At 37.5% G+C, this 23063-nt stretch overlaps 1 protein-coding gene across 3 annotated transcripts in view; it reads right to left on the bottom strand.

The window, feature by feature from the left end:
- Positions 1-23063, bottom strand: part of EXOC2 (exocyst complex component 2) — a 285414-nt gene that overhangs the window by 138861 nt on the left and 123490 nt on the right. For all 3 annotated transcript variants that reach the window (XM_030314971.1, XM_030314969.1, XM_030314970.1), the window contains 2 exons: positions 17481-17606; positions 13001-13125 (listed from right to left, as the gene is read on the bottom strand). In XM_030314971.1, coding sequence (XP_030170831.1) covers positions 13001-13125; positions 17481-17606 — 251 coding nt within the window. The remainder of the gene's footprint in view (positions 1-13000; positions 13126-17480; positions 17607-23063) is intronic.

The following is a 23063-nucleotide window of genomic DNA, read 5'->3' as shown; positions in this document are numbered from 1 at the left end:
ATGGGCATGACTGGTTTGAAGAACTATTTTTTAAACTGTTGGAAACTCCATCTAAATATTTAACGGATGGGCTCTTAAAGCAAATAGTTACTATAACTAGAAAAAATTTTTCAGGTAAATTTTGTTTAAATATAACAGAGCTTTCTTGTATGAGTTTGAATACCAAGTATCAAAAACCTCAGAACTCTTCCCAGTTTTAATTTAATTAAGTTTCAGGATTTCACTAGTAAACTGACATGGTAGGCACACGTTCCTAACTCATCCATTCCTTTCTAGTACCCTTAGTGTCTTTCTAGATTTTCAATAGAGGGTAGACAATTTAAAAACATGCCCAGATCTGCATAATGAATTACACTCAATTAACAATAATTACTATCAACTCTTAAAAGCTTACAAATACCACAGACATATCCAATTCAGTACAACTAATGTTTCACTAAAATATCCCAGATCAAGGGACACCTGGGTGACTCAGTTGGTTAAGCATCCGATTCTTGATTTCGGCTCAGGTTATTTTATTTTATTTTTTTTATGAAATTTACTGTCAAATTGGATTCCATACAATCGGCTCAGGTTACGATCTCACATGAGACTGAGTCTCAGGTGGGCTCGATTGTGAGACTGAGCTTTCAGCATGGAGCCTGCTTGGGACTTTCTCTCTTCCTTTCTCTCTCTCTCTCTCTCTCTCTCTCTCTCTCTCTCTCTCTCTCTCCCTTTCTCTCTACCCCTCCCCTGCTCCCACTCTCTGAATGAATGAACGAATGAATGAATGAATAAATACCCAGATCAAAAACTTGGGAATTTTACAAACTCCAAAAAGACTCAAAATAAGGCAACTACGATCCTTGTGTGGTAGGCCACCTACGGGAACCAATCAAATTGGAAGGAAGAAACATTTGACTGGAAACAAATAACTAGGTTTAAAATCCATTTCCTAAGGTACTAATTCTTTTGATGAGTCAATCTATCTTGACATTATTCACCATGACTCTAGTAGTTCATCAGTCCACTATTTCTTAATGCTACTAAACTTTGTTCCCTGAATACCTATTATGTGCCACGCCAATGAGATTTCAAGTACTGGAATAAATATTTTTTCCAAATAATAAGAGCACATTTTCATTGACCTGCTGGACACTGCTATAAGTACTTCACTGACATTAACTCGTTTAATTCTCAAACCAGAACTATACAACTAGGCATAAAGAAGTAAAGTTATTTGCCTAAGGTCACAGCTAGTAAGTGAAATATATTGGATGTTTCTATTAAAACACTTCATGTTCTGTAAGAGGAGCTGTGCACACAATCTGTCCAAGGCACTTATATGGAAGCATCTACCTTTCCAGTTGTCATGAGCAATCAGGATTAGAGGCGGATCAGATAAGAAGGGGAAGTTATGCCATGATATGGGTGGTACAGCTGTTCCCCACTGTGGCAGAGGGCAAGAAATCCAAACGTGTCCTCAGCACACAGTCACACAACTCTCATGCAGCTAAGAGGAATAAAAATGCAAACTGATGGAGACATGTATGAAAGCAGAATGTTGAGACAACTTTTTTCAGGACACCAGAAAAGCTGAAATTAAAACATTCTCTTCCTTGGTTTGGGAGGAGCTAAGATGGAGGTGTGTAGAAAATAGAGGTTTGTAGAAAATCCTAGGCTTGTCCTCAAATACCACTAGATAACTATCAAATCATTCTGAATACCCAAAAATCTCCCTGAGGACTGACAGAACAAACTATACAACTAAAGGAAGAGAAGAGGTCACATCAAGGAAGATAGGAAGTGCAGAGATGTGGTTTGAGGGACAAACAGATCACAAGGGCTGTGGAGGGGAGGAAGTCCTGGTCTTGGAGAAAGGCAAGAGAGAGAGTGGAATGCCTAGGGAAATGAATAAGGAGAACACTTCCCCAAAGCCAGTGGCTGGGAAAATGAGAAGAGCTGATTTTTGTGAGTGTTTGCAACCAGTAGGGCTCAAAGACTGGAGTTGTAGAGGTTGGCAGGTTTGGCTGGGATAGAGACCTGAGGGCATTGCCCCACTCCTGGAGAGAAAGCAGGCAAGCAACCTTGGCGGCAGACAGAAATCTGAGGATCACCTAAGGTGCATAGGGAGAGACTAACTGTTTGCTCTTCTTTTTTTTTTTTTTTTTTTTATATATATATGAAATTTATTGACAAATTGGTTTCCATACAACACCCAGTGCTCATCCCAAAAGGTGCCCTCCTCAATACCCATCACCCACCCTCCCCTCCCTCCCACCCCCCATCAACCCTCAGTTTGTTCTCAGTTTTTAACAGTCTCTTATGCTTTGGCTCTCTCCCACTCTAACCTCTTTTTTTTTTTTTTTCCTTCCCCTCCCCCATGGGTTCCTGTTAAGTTTCTCAGGATCCACATAAGAGTGAAACCATATGGTATCTGTCTTTCTCTGTATGGCTTATTTCACTTAGCATTACACTCTCCAGTTCCATCCACGTTGCTACAAAAGGCCATATTTCATTTTTTCTCATTGCCACATAGTATTCCATTGTGTATATATACCACAATTTCTTTATCCATTCATCCGTTGATGGACATTTAGGCTCTTTCCATAATTTGGCTATTGTTGAGAGTGCTGCTATGAACATTGGGGTACAAGTGCCCCTATGCATCAGTACTCCTGTATCCCTTGGATAAATTCCTAGCAGTGCTATTGCTGGGTCATAGGGTAGGTCTATTTTTAATTTTCTGAGGAACCTCCACACTGCTTTCCAGAGCGGCTGCACCAATTTGCATTCCCACCAACAGTGCAAGAGGGTTCCCGTTTCTCCACATCCTCGCCAGCATCTATAGTCTCCTGATTTGTTCATTTTGGCCACTCTGACTGGCGTGAGGTGATACCTGAGTGTGGTTTTGATTTGTATTTCCCTGATAAGGAGCGACGCTGAACATCTTTTCATGTGCCTGTTGGCCATCTGGATGTCTTCTTTAGAGAAGTGTCTATTCATGTTTTCTGCCCATTTCTTCACTGGGTTATTTGTTTTTCGGGTGTGGAGTTTGGTGAGCTCTTTATAGATTTTAGATACTAGCCCTTTGTCCGATATGTCATTTGCAAATATCTTTTCCCATTCCGTTGGTTGCCTTTTAGTTTTGTTGGTTGTTTCCTTTGCTGTGCAGAAGCTTTTTATCTTCATAAGGTCCCAGTAATTCACTTTTGCTTTTAATTCCCTTGCCTTTGGGGATGTGTCGAGTAAGAGATTGCTACGGCTGAGGTCAGAGAGGTCTTTTCCTGCTTTCTCCTCTAAGGTTTTGATGGTTTCCTGTCTCACATTTAGGTCCTTTATCCATTTTGAGTTTATTTTTGTAAATGGTGTGAGAAAGTGGTCTAGTTTCAACCTTCTGCATGTTGCTGTCCAGTTCTCCCAGCACCATTTGTTAAAGAGGCTGTCTTTTTTCCATTGGATGTTATTTCCTGCTTTGTCAAAGATGAGTTGGCCATACGTTTGTGGGTCTAGTTCTGGGGTTTCTATTCTATTCCATTGGTCTGTGTGTCTGTTTTTGTGCCAATACCATGCTGTCTTGATGATTACAGCTTTGTAGTAGAGGCTAAAGTCTGGGATTGTGATGCCTCTGTTTGCTCTTCTTGAAGCATACCTGTGAGAGGTAACATTCACAAACACACCTCTTGGGGGACAAAAGAACCAGAGGGAGCCATTTCCTTTGCCTGCACCTAAGCACAGGTGCAGAGACATGTGCTGAGGGTGGCAAACCTGGACACTGACTGTTTAGCCTACTTGCTCCAAATCCCACGCCCCTGAACTCCTGTGTGACTGCTCTTCTGGGTTAATCCTCCATCTGTCCCAACCCAGGAAGACCCTCCCCCAGAAGACCAGCATAGGCCCCCACTATAGCAGCTCCTTAAAGTTTGTGGAGTTTTAAAAGTCAGCAGGCTTGGCTGGTATATAACCCAAAGTGCACTGGACTGCTCCAGGCAGACAAATAATGTGGACACAGATAGCATGAAAACACTAATCTGAGCGGTGCCTGGGTGGCTCAGTCGGTTAAGCATCCGACTTCGGCTCAGGTCATGATCTCACAGTCTGTGAGTTCGAGCCCCGCGTCGGGCTCTGTGCTGACAGCTCAGAGGCTGGAGCCTGCTTCGGATTCTGTGTCTCCCTCTCTCTATGCCCCTCCCCTGCTCATGCTCTGTCTCTCTCTGTCTCAAAAATAAATAAAAACATTAAAAAAAAATTTAGAAAAAAAGAAAACACCAATCTGAAAAACCCCTGGAATGAATGAGGGGGAAATTATTCACTCTTCTGGGAGTGCTTCTCCAAGACCAGCAAGCATGGAGACCACTCTCTGGAGACAAAGAAGCTGGCTAGCACCATTTTCCCTCCCCTCTCCCTCAGCATAAACCAACTTCAGTAAACAGCACAGTCCCAAAACTGGCTGCCTCACCTACTTACACCAAGTCTTATCCCCCTGCACTCTACTGGTACTGCTTTTCTTGGGCAAGTATACCTAAGAACCAGCACAGTAGGCCCCTTCCTCAGAAGACCGGCACAAACCCCCACACGCACTACATCTACTAACGATAGAGTTCTTCAAAACGTTAGGTGTGGTGGAAATAGTATCAGATCTCATTTAACAAATAGACCAGAGCACACCTAGTTAAAACTGGACACGCTTTGGCCAAGGTCCAAACACTCTCTGATGCAGACAGGGGAAACTCTGTAGACAACTGACCTGAGGGATAAAGCAGACAAAATACAGCAGCAGAGTACATGCAGTACACACCAGAGACACTTCCTAAAGCTCCAGGCCATGGACATTATAGGACTACTCTTTCATAAAGCCATCACTCTCAGGAGCAGGAGAAGACAGAGACCCAGATAAAGTACACAGATGGAGGAATTCATCCCAAAAGAAAGAACAAGAAAAGGTCACAGCCAGAGATCTAATCAAAACATAAATAATATGCCTGATGCAGAATTTAAAGCAACAGTGAAAAGGATACTTGCTGGGCTTGAGAAGAGTATGGAAGACATCAAGGGGACTCTTACCACAGGATAAGAGAGATAAAAAACAACCAGTCAGAAATGAAAAATGCAGCAACTGAGATTCAAAACAGACTGGATAAAATGACCACAAGAATGGAAGAAACACAGGAATGAATAAGTGATCCTTATTCAGACATCCAGATCCAGGAGTAAGAGAGAACTCCCATCAAAATCAACAAAAGCAGACCAACCCCAAGATATACTGTAGTTAAATTTACAAAATATAGTGATAGCAAAAAATCCTAAAAGAAGACAAAAGAAGTCCCTATACTACAATGGAACACCCATAAGGCTAGCTGCAGATCTCACCACAGAAACTTGGCAAGCCAGAAGGGAGGGGCATAATATATTCAACATGCTGAATGGGAAAAATTTGCAGCCAAGTATAATCTACCCAGCAAAGCTATCATTTAGAATAGAAGGAGAGATAAAGAGATTCCCAGACAAAGAAAAACTAAAGGATTCTGTGAACACTAAACCAGCCCTGCAAGAAATATTAAAGGGGACTCTTTGAGTGGGAAGGAAATACCAAAAGAAAGAAAGACTAGAAGGAACAGAGAAAATCTCCAGAAACAATGGCAAAACAGGTAATAAAATAGCACTAAATACATATCTATCAATAATTACTCTAAATGTAAATGGACTAAATGCTCTTTTGATTAAAAGACATAGGGTATCAGAATGGATTAAAAAAAAAAAAAACCCACAACCAAACCCATCTATATGCTGCCTACAAGAGATTAATTCTAGACCTAATGACATGTGCAGATTGAAAGTGAGGGGCTGGAGAAACATTTATCATGTAAATGGACTGTAAAAGAAAGCCAGAGTAGGAATACTTATAACAGACAAACTAGATTTTAAACCAAAGACTATAACAAGAGATTAAAAAAAAAAAAAGAAAAGCCACTATATCATAATAAAGGGGACTATCAAACAGAAGACACAACAATTGTAAAAATTTATGCCCGCATCATGAAAGTGCCCAAATATGTAAAACAATTAGTAACAAACATAAAGGAATTCTTTGATGATAACATAATAATAGTAGGGGTCTTTAACACCCCCAACTTACATCAATGGACAGATAATCTAAGCACAAAATCAACAAGAAAACAGTGTCTTTGAACGACATACTGGACCTGATGGACTTAACAAATATATTCAGAACATTTCATCCCAAAGCAGCAGAAAACATTATTTTCAAGTGCACATGGGACATTCTACAGAATAGATCACATACTAGGTCACAAATCAGGCCTCACAAATACAAAAAATGTGAAATCATACCATGCATATTTTCTGATCATAATGAAATGAAACTTGAAGTCATCCACAAGAAAAAAATCTGGAAAGATGACAAATACAAAGAGATTAAACAACATCCTACTAAAGAATGAATTGGCCAACCAGTAAGTCAAAGAAGAAATAAAAATAATACATGGAAACAAATGAGAATGAAAACATGATTATCTAAAACCACTGGAATGCAGCAAAAGTCATCCTAAGAGGGCAGTATATAGCAATACAAGCCTACCTCAAGAAGCAAGAAAAGTCTCAAATAAACAACCTAACCTTACACCTAAAGTAGCTAGAAAAAGAACAACAAACAAAACTTAAAGCCAGCAGAAGAAGGGAAATAATAAAGATTTGAACAGAAGTAAATGATATAGAAACTAAAAAACAATAGAACAGATCGATGAAACCAGGAGCTGGTTCTTTGAAAAAATTAATAAAATTGATAAACCCCTAACCAGGCTTATCAAAAAGAAAAAAGACCCAAATCAATAAAATCACAAATGAAAGAGGACAAATAACCAACACCACAGAAATACAAACAATTATAAGAGAATATTATGAAAATTAAATGTCAACAAATTAGAAGAAATGGATAAATTCCTAGAAATATATAACTACCAAACCTAAAACTGGAAGAAACAGAAAACTTGAACAGACTGATAACCAGCAAAGAAACTGAATCAGTTATCAAAATCTCCCAACAAACAAAATTCCAGGGCCAGATGGCTTCACAGGGGGAATTCTACCAAATATTTAAAGAAGAGTTAAGGAGCACCTGGGTGACTCAGTTAAGTGTCTGACTTCAGTTCAGGTCACGATCTCACAGTTTCCATTCAAGCCCTGCATCGGGCTCTGTGCTGACAGCTCGGAGCCTGGAACCTGCTTCAGATTCTGTGTCTTCCTCTCTCTCTCTTTGCCCCTCTCCTACTAGTGCTTTGTCTCTCTCTCAAAAATAAATAAACATTAAAAAAATAATAATAAAATAAGAAGAGTTAATACCTATTCTTCTCAAACTATTCTGAAAAACAGAAATGGAAGGAAAATTTCCAAATTCATTCTATGAGATCAGCATTACTCTGATTCCAAAAACAGACAGACTCCACTAAAAAAGAGAACTACAGGTTGGTATCTTTGATGAACATGGATGAAAAATTCTCAACAAAATACAAATTAAATCCAACAGTGCATTAAAAGAATCATTCAGCATGATCAAGTGAGGTTGATTCCTGGGCTATAAGGTGGCTCAATATTCGCAAATCAATCCACATGATACAGATATTAATAAAGAAAGGATAAAAACCATATGATCCTTTCAGTAGATGCAGAAAAGCATTTGACAAAGTACAACATTGCTTTCATGATAAAAGCCCTCAACAAAGTTGATTTAGAATGAACTTCAACATAATAAAGGCCAATATGAAAAACGCACAGCTAATAGCATCTTCAATGGGAAAAAACTCAGAGCTTTTCCTCAATAGTCAAGAATGAGACAGGGATGTGGACTCTCACCAGTTATTTAACATAGTCCTAGCCATAGCAATCAGGCAACAAAAAGAAATAAAAGGCATCCCAATAGGTAAGGAAGAAGTCAAACTTTCACTGCTGATGACATATACAGAAAATCAAGACTCCAGCAAAAAATTGCTAGAACTGATACACAAATTCAGTAAAATCACAGGATACAAAATCAATGTACAGGGGCGCCCGAGTGGTTCAGTCAGTTAGGTATCCGACTGCGGCTCAGGTCATGATCTCACGGTTTGTGGGTTCCAGCCCTGCACCGGGCTCTGTGCTGACAGCTCAGAGCCTGAAGCCTGCTTTGGGTCTGTGTCTCCCTCACTCTCTGCCTCTCCCCCACTCTCACTTTGTCTCTCTCTTTCTCTCAAAAATAAATAAACATAATAAAAATTTTTTTAAAAAATCAATGTACAAAAAGCTGTTGCACTTCTATACACCAATAATGAAGCAGCAGAAATAGAAATTAAAGAATTGATCTGATTTACAATTGCACCAAAAACCACAAGATACCCAGAAATAAATTTAACCAAAGAGGTAAAAGGTCTATAAAAAAACACTGATGAGGGAAAATAAAAATAACACAAAGAAATGGAAAAACATTCCATGCTCATGGATGGGAAGAACAAACATTGTTAAAGTGTCTATACTCCCCACAGAAATCTATCTACACATTTAATGCAATCCCTATCAAAATACCACTGGAATTTTCATAAAGTTACAACAAACAATCCTAAAATTTGTACAGAAGCACAAAAGAACTTAAATAGCCAAAGAAATCTTGAAAAATAAAAGCAAAGCTTGAGGCATCACAATTCCAGATTTCAAATTATACTACAAAACTATAGTCATCAAGACAGTATGGTAATGGCACAAAAAGAGACACATAGATCAATGGAACAGAATAGAAAATCCAGAAATGAACCTACAACTATATAGTCAATCTTCAACAAAGCAGGAAAGAGTATCCAATGGAAAAAAGACAGTCTCTTCAACAAATGGTGTTGGGAAAACTGGACGGCAACATCCAAAAGAAAGAAACTGGACCACTCTCTTACACCATACACAAAAATGAATTCAAAATGGATGATTGACCTAAATGTGAGACAGGAACTCATTAAAATCCTAAAGGAGAAACTCTCTGACATCAGCTGTAGCAACTTATTAGATATATCTCCTGAGGCAAGGGAAACAAAAGCAAAATAAACTATTGGGATTTCATCAAAATAAAAAGCTTCTGCACAATCAATAAGCAATCAACAAAACTAAAAGTCAACCTTCAGAATGGGAGAAGATATCTGCACATGACATACTGGATAAAGAGTTAGTATCCAAAATCTATAAAGCACTTATAAAACACAACACCTCAAAAAACAAATAATCGTTAAAAAATGGGCAGAAGACATGAATAAATGTTTTTCCAGAGAACACATACAGATGCCTAACAGACACAGGAAAACATGCCCACCATCTTTATCATAAGGGAAATACAAACCAAACTACAATAAGATATCACCTCACACCACTGAGAATGGCTAAAATTAACAACACAGGTAGCAAGAGGTATTGGTGAGGATGCAGAGAAAGGGGAACCCTCTTACACTGTTGGGTGGAATGCAAACTGGTGCAGCCACTGAGAGAACAGTATGGAGGTTCCTCAAAAAGTTAAAAATAGAACTACCCTACAATCCAGCAATTGCACTACTAGGTATTTACCCAAAGGATACAAAAATACTAATTCGAAGGGGCACATGCACCCCAATGTTTATAGCAGTATTATCAACAATAGCCAAATTATGGAAAAGAGTCCAAATGTCTATCAGCTGATGAATGGATAAAGTAGACATGGTAAAGGATAAAGAATCCAGATTCTAAGAGACATATGCACCCTGATGTTTATAGCAGCATTATCGACAGCCGAACTATGGAAAGAGCCCAAATGTCCGACTGCTGAATGGATAAAGATGTGACATACATATATGTGTGTGTGTGTGTGTGTGTGTGCATGCACACATGTGTGCATGCAATGGAATATTACCCAGCCATCAAAAAGAATGAAATCTTCCATTTGCAATGATGTGGAAGGAGCCAAAGAGTATTATGCTAAGTGAAGTAAGTCAGAGAAAGACAAATATTATATGATTTCTCTCATATGTGGAATTTAAGAAACAAAACAGAGGAACATATGGGAAGGGGAGTGGAGAGAAAAGAGGGAAACAAACCACAAGAGACTTTGAATGACAGAGAACAAACTGAGGGTTGATCAGAGGTTGGTGGCAGACGGGTTAGATGGGTGATGGGTATTAAGGAGGGCATTTATTGTGAGGAGCACTGGGTATTATATGTAAGTGATGAATCAGCAAAGTCTACTCCTGAAACCAATATTATACTATATGTGAACTAACTAGAATTTAAATAAAAATTTACAAAGATAAAAAAAATAAAGAAGATTTGGTGTGTGTGTGCGTGTGTATGTATGTGTGTGTGCGTGTGTATGTGTACACATACACAAAATGGAATATTATTCAGCCATAAAGATGAATGAAATCTTGCCATTTGCAAGAATGTGGATGGAGGTAGACAGTATTATGCTAAGTGAAATAGGTCAGTCAGAGAAAGACAAATATAATATGATTTCACTCATACGTGGAATTTAAGAAACAAAACAAATGAACATGGGAGGAGAAAAGAGAGGCAAACCAAGAAACTGACTCTTAACTATAGAGAACAAATTGATGGTTAGGGAAGTAGGCAGAAGGGGAGGAGGTAGGGCAGTGGAATGGTTTAAATAGATGAGTATTAAGGAGGGCACTTGTGATGAGCCCCAGGTATTATATGTAAGTGATGAATCACTAAATTCTACACCAGAAACCAGTATTATACTGCATGTTAACTAACTAAAATTTAAATAAAAATTTGTAGAAAAAAAAAAATAAAGCATTCTCATCCTCAGTAGCAACAAGCAACTCTGCATTTATCAAGGGCAGCCAAACTCTACATTTATCTTATGGAAGACTCACTTCCCTGTATAGTTAACTTTTCAATAGAGTTTTTGTATAATCAAGTGATACAAAAAGACAGAAGACATTCATTATTTAATGCTATAATATTTTAATGTTATAAAGCACAGTAACTAATACACTGCTGAAAAGGAAGAAAAAAATATGGTGATAACTCATGCTTAAGAGCTCAGTTTTTATGCATTAAGGAGTTTTGTCATACACTATAGTTTTTCCATTTTTCATACACCAAGGAAATTTTATGGTTTAGATAACTAACCATTCATACAAACAAGGATCTACCTGGTTTAAAAGAGTCAGTGAACCAATGAGAATTAAACATACAAAGGAAAACAAATTGCTCCAGAGAATAATTCTATTTCTTTTAGAAGTCGCGTGAATAAATGTCCATGGGTCAAAAGAGAAAAGATGGACCCCTGGAGTACCAAGACACCCAACCACTTTCCATGAAGGAGAAGAGGTCTTGAACCACAAAGGTGTGCTTACATCCAAAATACCAAAACCAGTTAGCCCTTTCCATATCCAATTTCTATGTTCTATTTCTATGCAAGTATAAAAGAGCAAGAAATAGTCATTATCCTCATGAAGATCTCTACCTGTCCCAGCTCCCAGGGACAAAAGGAGTTCTCTGTAGAGAGACAAAACCAGAGCTGTCTTCTCCTTGTTACAGGTGGGGCCTCTTTGGCAGCTGAAGGCGAAGGGCATTAGTGTCTACACTCCAGGGCCTGGGGGCTTTTCATGGGGCACTTGAACTGAGAGTCTGGAATGATGAGTCTGAATTCCGTGTGCTACACACAAAAATCAGTCATCACTGTGGAGGGAGAATGCCGCAGGCTGAGGGGCAAAGCACAAGATAGCACCCCACCCCTACCCCAGGTGGTATCTGTGTGATATTCCTGGACACTCCCAGCTACCCAAGAACAAAGGAAAGGGGTTTAAATGCTTGCAACTAAGGCAAATGAAAAATTAAATTCCCTTACTGCCTGCAGCCCATTGACAAGTCCCTGAAACCAGCAGAGTGACCTAGCTTTAGGAGCTCAGCTGCCTCCATGATGACACTTTGCTAGGGGCAAAAGAGAACCTTGACTTAACATTGTCTCAACCTCCTGAGGATCCTGTAAATCTACTTCCTTTATCTCAACTGCTCCAGGACATATGCTGGCAATCATGCTCCAAGCTTATGGCCCCTGATATGCATCTGAAGGGTCTCCTGACTGAGGTTTTATAAAATGGTGATAAGGGTGTTTCCCCAGCAACAGCTAGCCCCTCTGAGGTCCTGAAAACCTTGCTTCCAAAATTTCTTAGAGACTTATTCTGTCCCTGACTCCCTCCCAGCCTGAGGGAATATAATGAGTTATCCCTCAGGACCCCAGTGCAGCTCTTCCTGCCCATGGGTCCTCTCCCCCCATGCTTTAATAAAATCACCTTTTTGCACCAAAGACATCTTCAAGAATTCTTTCTTGGTCGTTGGCTATGACCAAGACCCCACCATCACCCCAAAATTTCATCAATTACTTTCTGTTCATAATTTCTATGCTACCAATTATATTATGATTAAGACACTAAGTGAATGTGCAACTTTTGAAAATTTAAATGCAATAGCTTCTATGCGCTGATCACAGTGGGCTAGAAAACAAGATCATTTAATTCTTTCCAGCTAGAAACCTCCAAAATTACATGGGTTATTTCAGACCCATGTGCAAGCTCCTTTTACCTTTATCTTCGTTTTACCATTTGTTCATAATCAACTGTACAATAATTTCATCTATAATTTTACCTAACTGGCAATCTATTCAACTCTAAATCTTTGAAGATATTTCACATTTTCTTTTTTTCTTTAACTGACTCTCATTTAATCCTCATGACCACCTTTTGAGACAGATACCCCTACTCTCTTTTTACATTTGAGAATACTCTCAGAACAATGAAGTAACTTGTTTAAGATCATACAGCTATGAAGTGTTAGAGCTTTATAGAACTCTTAATTAATCTTAAAACATCTGACAATATTAATAGGCTTTGGGACTCAAGTTTTTAAAAAGTCACTTAGAAATCTAAAATTTTTTAAGACTAGAAATTAATTCACAATGACTTAGCGACATCTACAGTCAAATTTGTATACATACCTCACTGAAAAGGCTTCCATTAACATATGAAATCCAGAGTTTCCAGAAGTTAGGCAGCTGACTTAAAACAAGCTTGGTCAGTTTTTCAACAAATGCCACCCGGTGAGGAGTTTTGTATCTCCATGCTAAGGGGGGAAAATACTATGAATATACTTTGAGTCAAGAATAAAAATTGGTTTCAACATATTACTGCTCCCCCACCTAAAAATGTGTTGCACTTTGTCCCACTTTGGCTACAGAGCTTTAATTTATTGATAGACCAATATCAGTAAATGTTCTTTTCCACATCACACTACCAAAGCCTGCCAGCACACAGAATACATTTTAACCAGAGGTTCCTGTTTTTCTCAAAGGGGCATGGCAGACTGGTCTGGAGGGCACAGCAGGAGAAGGAGGATGCTTTGGCTTTTCAACCTTGTCTTCAGGATGTTCTACTTCCCTCAAAAGTCCTACCCTCAAACAGCAAAGTAAGGCAAAGTCAGGGCAAGGCCAATTAGCCTTAAATTTGAGGCAAATATCAACCAGTTGGAAATACCACTGTATGGGGGTGCCTGGGTGGCTCAGTCAGTTAAGTGTCTGACTTCGGCTCAGGTCATGAACTCACAGTTCTTGAGTTCGAGCCCCACATCCAACTCTGTGCTGACAATCTAGAGCCTGGTGCCTGCTTCAGATTCTGTATGTCCTTCTCTCTCTGCCCCTTCCCAGCTTGCGCCATGTGTGCATGCTATCTCTCTCAAAAAATATATATAAACATCTAAAAAATTAAAAAAAAAAAAGGAAATGCCACTATGGTAACTTGATTCATTACTGAATTTTCACCATGTAAAAGGAACATATTCAAGTATAATCATATAATGAATAACTTCCCATGACAAAGAAATTTAAGAAAAAATAAAAATACTGAAGTCTCTTGGGTTACATATCATTTAATGCAGTTATTGTTGCAAGTGGGAAATAACATCTTATAGATTTCTTATGGGAATAAGTTCATTGGAATAAAAACAAATTAGTAATTTAAAGAGCATTAATCACTTCCAATCTCTTTCCTTTTTCTTTATTGCATTCTTTCCTGTTTCCTTCTTCCTCCATGCCTTGCTTCCTGGCCCTGCTGTTCTGTTTCACAGCCTCCAGCAGGAGCAGGCAGAGGCATCCCCACTGTCCAGTTTCACAGCAATGATCAGGAGAACTTCTGGGGTCAACTTCTAACTTCTATTCAGCAATTTCAATTCGGCCAGATAAGAGAACTTTAGTAACTCCTTTATCAACTGTCAGCTTCCTTTCAAATTACTCCTAGGCAAAAAGTTTTGTTGCTATAATTACTGTTGTTATTCTGGGGGGGGTGGGGAGGAGGGAGATGGATTTTATTTATTATAAATGTTTCGTAGTATTTTAAAAAGACAAGATGTGGTTGGAAAAGAAAACTTAAAAGGTATACAGAACAAAGTCTATCTCCCACTAGTTCTCCATTTGCCCAGTTCCCAGCTGCAGCCATAAGAAACCACTGTTATTAGTCATTTGTGATTCTTTCTGAAATGTCTTTTATATACACAAGCAAATATAAATACATATTCTCCCCACCCACCCACCCAAATGTTCTTTCACACAAATGAAAGCAAACTCAACACAATCTTTTGACACTTGGCCTTTTTTTCATTTAACAGTGGATCCTGAAGTTCTTCCCTATTCGTACATAAAATGTTTCTTTTTTTCCCCCCACAAATACATTTGTGTACAGCTGACCCTTGAACAATACAGAGGCTAGAGACACCGATCCCCTGCACAGTCAAAAATCTATGAATAACTTCTGACTCCCCAAAAACTGAACTACTAATAGCCTACTGTTGACCAGGAAAGTTACCAATTACATAAAGCAGTCAATTAATACATATTTTATGTGTTATATGTATTATACTGTACCCTTACAATAATACCTTTTTAATTTTTTCTGTATTTCAATGATACCTGGTTCATCTTAAGAGTTTTTTCAAATTGTCACAAGTCTCCAAAAAATTTTCCAATATATTTACTGAACAAAATTTGTGTATAAGTAGACCTACACAGTTCAAACCAGAGTTGTTCAAGGGTCAAATGTATTTCATATTTTGTATGTATGATAATTTTTAAAAATTCCCTTTTAATGGATAAGACTGTTTCCAATGTTTTGTCATTAAAATTAGTACTTCAAAAAAAAAAAACAAAATAAGTGTTTTAATCAATAACTTTTTACCTACAACATTTAGCACATATGCAAGTATCAGTGTAGAATAAATTCTCAGAACAAGAACTTCTAGGTCCAAGAGTACATGAAGTTGTGATTTTGATAAGTATTATTAAACTGTCCTCTACAGGGATTCTTTACACACCCACCAGCAACACACATAAACACATATAAGCTTCTTTATAATCTTACCAATGAACAAACCAAATACATAAAACCTAAAACAATAAAAATTTAGGGATTTTGCCAAACTCACATCCCATCGTTCTTCATAGCCTTTTAAATTTTTACTGTGAGGCTGAATACCTGCCTTCATATACTTAAGAGCCATTCAGACTTCCTATCTGTGGCCTACAGAGCCTCTTTACCTCTTAGGTATATTAGCCCTTTGTCTATGAGTTGGGGGGAAAAGCTTTAAATTGTTGTCACATACGTGAAAGGCATAGTTCTTTATTTAGGGGTACATTACAAACTGTACTTGTCTATTTGGCCAATATTTATTAAGTGTCCTGTGTCTTAATCCTGTGGCTATACCATAACGTCTATCTATGATGCTGACCACTAATACTGAATGAACAGAACAGGTCTTTGCCTTCATGGAGTCTACAATTGAACAGACAACCAATGAAAGGAGTCCTAATGATAATGTGATATGAGTCTAATGAAATTAGAGGTATTTTTCATCTTGAGACAGAGCTGAAAGAGACAAAACAAATACAGATAAGCACTGTTTTCCAAATGGCAGGCAGCATGCTACATAGCATAGACCACAGCCCAGTGCATGATGGGCCAATGATAATAAATAGGAGAAGAAAATCTAAAAACTGAAGCACTGAAACACGTGCCTCATGTGGTGGCAAGTAGACTGTTATGATATCTTCCCCCAAATTAGTGTTTCAAAGGTTTGAGCTCCTCCATGCAGCTATATTGATCATTACTTATATAACACTATTGTGAGAAATTCAACTAGTATCCTTATCTCATATATTCTTTGCAAGACTATTTGCTGGGAAATTAAAGTGAAAACACCCTATGCTGAACCAAGTCCTTGTTGGCTCTGATGCTGAACAAGCTCTCTGAGTGGCCTGGCTTACTGCACTTCCATGTATTCTACATATACACAGTATATAGACATTCTACATATATGGACCACTGGGTCTCAAAGATCAGTCTGTCATGGAGAATGCCTCCACTCCAAAGAAAAATAAGGAACAACTGTTTTCTCACCAACGTAAAGAAAAATTTCTTTAAAAAAAAAAACAGAGGGGCGCCTTGGTGGCTCAGTCAGTTAAGTGTCCGACTTCAGCTCAGTTCATAATCTCACGGTTTGTGGGTTTGAGACCCACGTCAGGCTCTATGCAGACAGCTCAGAGCCTGGAGCCTGCTTCAGAGTCTGTGTCTCCCTCTCTCTCTGCCCTACCCCACTCATGTTCTGTCTCTCTCCCTCTTGTTGTCTCAAAAATAAGTAAACATTAAAAAAATTTAAAAAATCACACACAAAAAAGTAAACTCCAATACTTATAAGAATAACATAAAATACCTTAAAAGAAACTTTGAGGTATTTACTTTTAATATAAAGTAAGATATTTCTATTAGCCTATTTGGATTTCTTTCTTTAAAAAAAAAAAAAAATTATTCTTAAGTAATCTCTACACCCAACATGTGCCTTGAATTCACAACCCCGAGATCAAGAGTCACATGCTCTACTAACTGAACCAGCCAGGCGCCCCACCCTATTTGGATTTCTTAGATTTGTTATTGAGGTTATAAATAACTAGTGACTAACAGCATTTAACTGGTACCCAAATGCATTATAACCGATATATTTTATATCTCACACAGGTAAATAAACAATAGGTAAATATCAACTTTACAAAGGAAATGTAATATAGTTACAATTCAAGATACTTTATTCTCAGGAAAAAATGATTAGTAATTAATATATTATTAACCCTTCTTTCTAAACCAAGTTTTAAAATGCATACAAAAGGTGTTTCTCTGTACTGACTATAGAGATTACTTTTATTACAAATGTCATCTTAAAGAATTTCTCACAAAATATTTTCTGTAGCATATTTTTTAAAAGTCAACCACAGGAAAAATTAAAGTAGACTTTAACTGTGTATGTTGAATATACATTCACCTGTGAAGGTTGGTAATACTTAGCAGCAGCAACACAAGGAAAATTTCCAAGACAAAAATGTCTGAAATTATAGAAGTACAAATGTAAAAGACAAAGTAGGAGTAGAGAGAGATACTTACTGTCATCTCGACCAGACTGAAAGCTGCTGCCCCTCTTTAATGACGCTGTCTGACTAAGATGACCCAACACCAAGGGACGTGTATCACTGTCCAGATCCAACATGGGACTGTGAAGGCCTGGGGTACCTAGAAGAGAGGTGACATTTCCATACATTCCATATATTCTTATTTAGTTGATGTAATGAACTGCTTCTCAGAGTTATTTCTTGATCAATTGTTCCATTCTTTTAAATAAAACATTCACTAAGCAAAATAAAAAAATGTTTTCTCTTAATAACTTTTAAAAGTCATTCCCACCATGACAGATTTGTAGGATTCAATCCACTTCTTTGGCTTAATACAGAGAGGTAACAAACCATGAAAGAAACTTATGTTTCATTTTAGAATGAATATTCAGCAATACTGGCAGGGGCAAGGGTGGGACAAAGTCTACACATAAAAATCAGGATGAGAAATCCTTTTTTGAAAAACAACTTGGCGCTTGGAAGTCACGGAGTTCTGATTCTTTTAATGGAGCAGACTTACAGCATAAATCTTTAACTTTCCTGTAAAATTTAAATCTCCAAATCCTATGATTTCTTTGGTATGTGGGATTTGATCCCCTATTTCTATTCCTGATGCGAGCCGCCTAATTTGGATCCTTCCCACCTCACACTGTTAATATTCCAGAAGCCTAACATTTTACTACTGTCCAGAAACTCTCTTTACTGTCTGGATTAATATCACCAAAATAGTGCTTTCTTGATTCTCTTCTCAGAAGTCTTCCACAAAACCCTTAGACATCCAACCCAGGGGTGCCTGGGTGGCTCAGTCAATTAAATGTCCAGCTTTGGCTCAGGTCATGAGCTGGCACCCTGTGAATTCTAGCCCCACATCAGGCTCTGTACTGACAGTTTAGAACCTGGAGCCTGTTTCAGATTCTGTGTCTCCCTCTCTCTCTGCCCCTCCCCCGCTCATGCTCTGTCTCTCTCTCTCTCTCTCTCAAAAATAAATAAACATTAAAAAAAAATTAAAAAAATAAATCCAACCCAAATTATTCTAAAAACCAGGAAACATTTTTTCCTAAAATGGATATCAAGAACTATTAGTATCCCATGTTGCTTAATGAGTTAGTAAGACATTGGCTTTAGGTGGTAACATTTGCCTTGTCAGTCTGTAGAGGCATCCACACCACTTTGAGCTCTTTAGTTGGGCATCCAAAGATGTTCAAAACAAATTGAATTCAACACATTTACAGAGAATTTGCCATGCATAGGACATTTACATATTCTCCCTATGAAAAATCATCTTACATTTTTCTGCCTTATATCCTACCCTCTCCACCTGAAAGGCCTCACCTATCCTTCCTGTCCACCCACTTAAACTCTCATTCTTAAAAACGCGACTTGAGGGGTGCCTGGGTGGCTCAGTCAGTTGGGCTTCAGACTTTGGTTCAGGTCATGATTTCACGGTTCGTGGGGTTAAGCCCTGTGTCAGGCTCTGTGCTGACAGCTCAGAGCCTAGAGCCTGCTTTGGATTCTGTCTCCCTCTCTCTCTGCACCTCCCCCATTTGTGCTCTGTCTCTCTCAAAAATAAATAAACATTAAAAATAAAAAAAAAAAAAATAGGACTTGAATTACAGCTGCTCCATGAAGTCACCTCTTATTCCAACTCAAAGTGTTACCTATCTTCTCTGCCTTCTGACACAAGTGAAAAGTAACCTAATTCAACTGACTTGACATTCTACCTTCTGATGTTCATTAACAGTCAAGTTACTCCTGTTTCCAAATCAAAATACTATATTCTCAGGTGTAAGGATTAAATATTAGATCTGTGTCCATAATCACTGGACCTTCTGCAAATAATTCCCTCAATATATACTGAGTGACTGGTACTAAATTATTCAGTAAGAACTCTATTCCTTCTTTTATAACTTAGTAGAATAATAAAAGCTTATAGATTTGTTTTCAGATACAAAAGATAAAACATATCTGTGCCACTGATAATATTAGTTATTCAGTAACACTGACAAATATTTATTGAGTACCTCCTATGTGCCAGTAACTGTAGACCCTGAGGATAAGGTGATGAATAATAGACAAGGCCCTGCTCTCAAAATGTTTACATTCTGGTAGTGGAGGCAAAAAAATAAAGCAATAAATAAAAAAATACAGTAAAAACATGCTATGGAGAACCTGCCTTCACAAGCTCCTCCTAACATGAGCCACTTAACATGATACACTATGAGCTATTTCCTTGTATTCTCACAAATTCTACTAAGGTAGGGATTGTAAAAATAGAAATTAAATCATTTGAACAGATTTTTTAGTGGAACAGAATTTTATTGAAGAAATACTATGTTCTACTAAAGTGCTAAATATAAATAATTTATTTACCTGCATTTCTACTTTGGAAAACAAAATAAATGATATGTGATAAAGAGTAAAAAAATACAATGGAGAAACAGTATTTTTATAATTGATTGTTTTCTGTATTAAAGAAGTTGTGTGTAGAAGCTTTAATGATATGACATTTTCCTTTGCAGTTACACAGTTGCCACTGCTATTAACTATAGAATTCAGGAAATTAGTATTATAATATCAATTTTCTGACATACTTTAATAGGAAATATAAAGAAGACCAAACTTATTTAGCATCACAATAAGTATTTACATTAAAATTATAATATAAATAAAATTTTATATAAAAAGGTACAAAGAATGTTTTACTTAAAAAAATTTTTTTAAAAATATTTATTCACCTTTGAGAAAGAGAAAGACAGAGTGCAAGCTAGGGAGGGGCAGACAGAGTGAGAGACACAGAATCCGAAGCAGACTCCAGGCTCTGAGCTGTCAGCCCAGAGCCCGACGCGGGGCTCAAACCCACGAACTTTGAGATCATGACCTGAGCCAAAGTTAGATGCCCAACTGACTGAGCCACCCAGGAGCCCTTAGAACATTTTAATTTTAAAATGTTACAAATTACTCTTCAAGGTTTCAGAAATATACGTTTTAATTTTATTTTAATTTTTTTAATGTTTATTTATTTTTGACAGAGAGAGAGACAGAGACAGAGAGACAGAGACAGAGTATGAGCGGGGGAGGGGCAGAGAGAGAGGGAGACACAGAATCCGAAGCAGGCTCCAGGCTCTGAGCCATCAGCACAGAGCCCAACACGGGGCTCAAACTCACAAACCGCAAGATCATGACCTGAGCCAAAGTCGGACACTCAACCGACTGAGCCACCCAGGCGCCCCCCAGACTATACATTTTTAATTAAGAAGGAAAACACTTCCTAGTTTCCTAAAAATACATTATGTACCATTCCTACAGAAAAATATAATTATCATTATTCAAGTAGATCCTCAGAAAAAGATTTTCCCCATAAATAATGTCTTTACAACTTAAATTTAAATAGTTTAATTTTAAGTAATTTATGAAGTTTAAGTAAATCTTGGAATTTTGAAACTGTTAAAGCACTGATTTATCTTCCCCTTTAATAACAGAAATTATATTATGAATATGCTTTTCTTCTATTAGAAACCATATCATCATTTTCTATTATATCAGGAAAAGAAAGTTTAACATGAACTGATTTCTTAATTGGCAGTGTCAAATTACCATCCAGTGTAGCACAGCATCAGGGAGTTAAAACAGCATATACACCCTCAGGACTAACCAGCATCTGGAACAAATCTGTAAGACGCATTTTTACTGAGTGACCAGAAGATAGCGCAACAGCACCACACACATTCATCAGCCCTGAAAACTCAACAGTGGGCATTAAACTCGCAAATGCATTTCTCTAACATTTTTTTTTTTTTTTTTGCTCAAAGAAAAGGTCTTATCACTAGTTATTTTACAGGGAATTAGGAAGATTATCCTTTGAAGAGAAAATTAAAACATTTTAAATCTCATTTAACAGAAACTATTTACTATCAAGTGTCAAAAGAAAAAAAATCCTTGAGGATTGACAGCCCTTTTAAACTTAAATTACATGATGTGGCATTCCTACACTATAAAATTATTACAAATATGAAGTGGTTTTGACGATAAGTAAAAAGAAAACAAAAAAATGAGAAAAACTATTTCTGTAACATCAAATCAACAAAAGGCTTTAAAATACCTTACAAGAAATCAGCATATTTTCTTGGCTGTTTTACAACACAATGATAGCAACATCTTTTGATGTGTTCATGAGACATACATACATTATACAAAACATATGTTTATTAAATGAGAATAATTAGCTGGGGCGCCTGGGTGGCTCAGTCGGTTGAGCGTCCGACTTCAGCTCAGGTCACGATCTCACGGTTCGTGAGTTCGAGGCCCGCGTCGGGCTCTGGGCTGATGGCTCAGAGCCTGGAGCCTGCTTCGGATTCTGTGTCTCCCTCTCTCTCTGCCCCTCCCCCATTCATGCTCTGTCTCTCTCTGTCCCAAAAATAAATAAACGTTAAAAAAAAAAATTAAAAAAAATAAATAAATGAGAATAATTAGGAAGTTTCATAAAATCATGCTCTGACTTATGTGCAACTGAAACTTATGTTACTTACTTGTGTGTTTTCCCTGACAACCTAAGTTATCTGCCCCTGCATACAAGATGGTGTTCAAGTGTATACACACAACTTCAGTTCTTTCATTAGAATTTTAGCTTGCAATGGAACATTTTACAGGTGACAGAGACTAAAGTTTTTGTAAAATTGTGTTTGGCTATGTCTTTCTCAATACTGCATTAGGTTATGAGAAATCATTTGTTTTCTTGGCAGTAAATTTTCTCCAGAAATTAACTGTTTCGACAATTTTTTCTAGATGAAAAAAAGTTAAAAGTAGGATTGCAGCCTTGATGAAAGGTTATCACTTTCTGGCTTCATTTGTGCTAATACTAACACCCTGTTCACTATATTTGAAATTGAGGCAGGGATTAACCCAGGATTCTCATGGTTTTACAACTGGAATGGAATTCTACAGCTAGCTGAAGGAGTCATAATAGGCCAATGCTTCATCACCTGTAAAAATCAGGACTTGAAACTATAAAAATTTTAAAGTCTTTTTTGGCTGTAAAATAATGATTCTAAGATATGAAGTTTAAATCTGAAACTTTATATCACCACTGAGAATAAAATGGAAAATATGTTTCTTTTGCTCACTATTCCTACAGCTTAGGTCACTGATTACTGTTGTTATGTAAATGTATAAAAAGTCTGCCTCTACAGAGCAAATGTGAAAATTAAGCCTTAAATGGAAATTATATAAAGAAAATATAAAGACAACAAAAAAGTAACAGTGAAACCTATTTTGAAATTCATCAGAATTTGTTCTGAAATTCATCAGAATTTTGTTACAGCTTGGCTATTTTAAAGACACGAAGCAGGGTAACCAATAAATACATTCAAAGGAATAAATGCTTATAAGATCAAAATTATTTGGCTATAAACAGTTAGCTGGGGAACAGTGTAAAGACTACTCTGGAGACAAAATTCCACACAGAAACATACCCGATAGCATGAGAACCAACACTACAGTACTTCTAGTTCCAAAATCCTATGTGGTATTTGCAGGAAAAATGATAAAAACAAAATCCTAGAACTAAAAGGGTATATAGCCA

This window comes from Lynx canadensis, chromosome B2 (assembly GCF_007474595.2).
Source record: "Lynx canadensis isolate LIC74 chromosome B2, mLynCan4.pri.v2, whole genome shotgun sequence".
NCBI classification, from domain to species: Eukaryota; Metazoa; Chordata; class Mammalia; order Carnivora; family Felidae; genus Lynx; species Lynx canadensis.
This window is presented reverse-complemented; position numbering and strand designations above follow the sequence as displayed.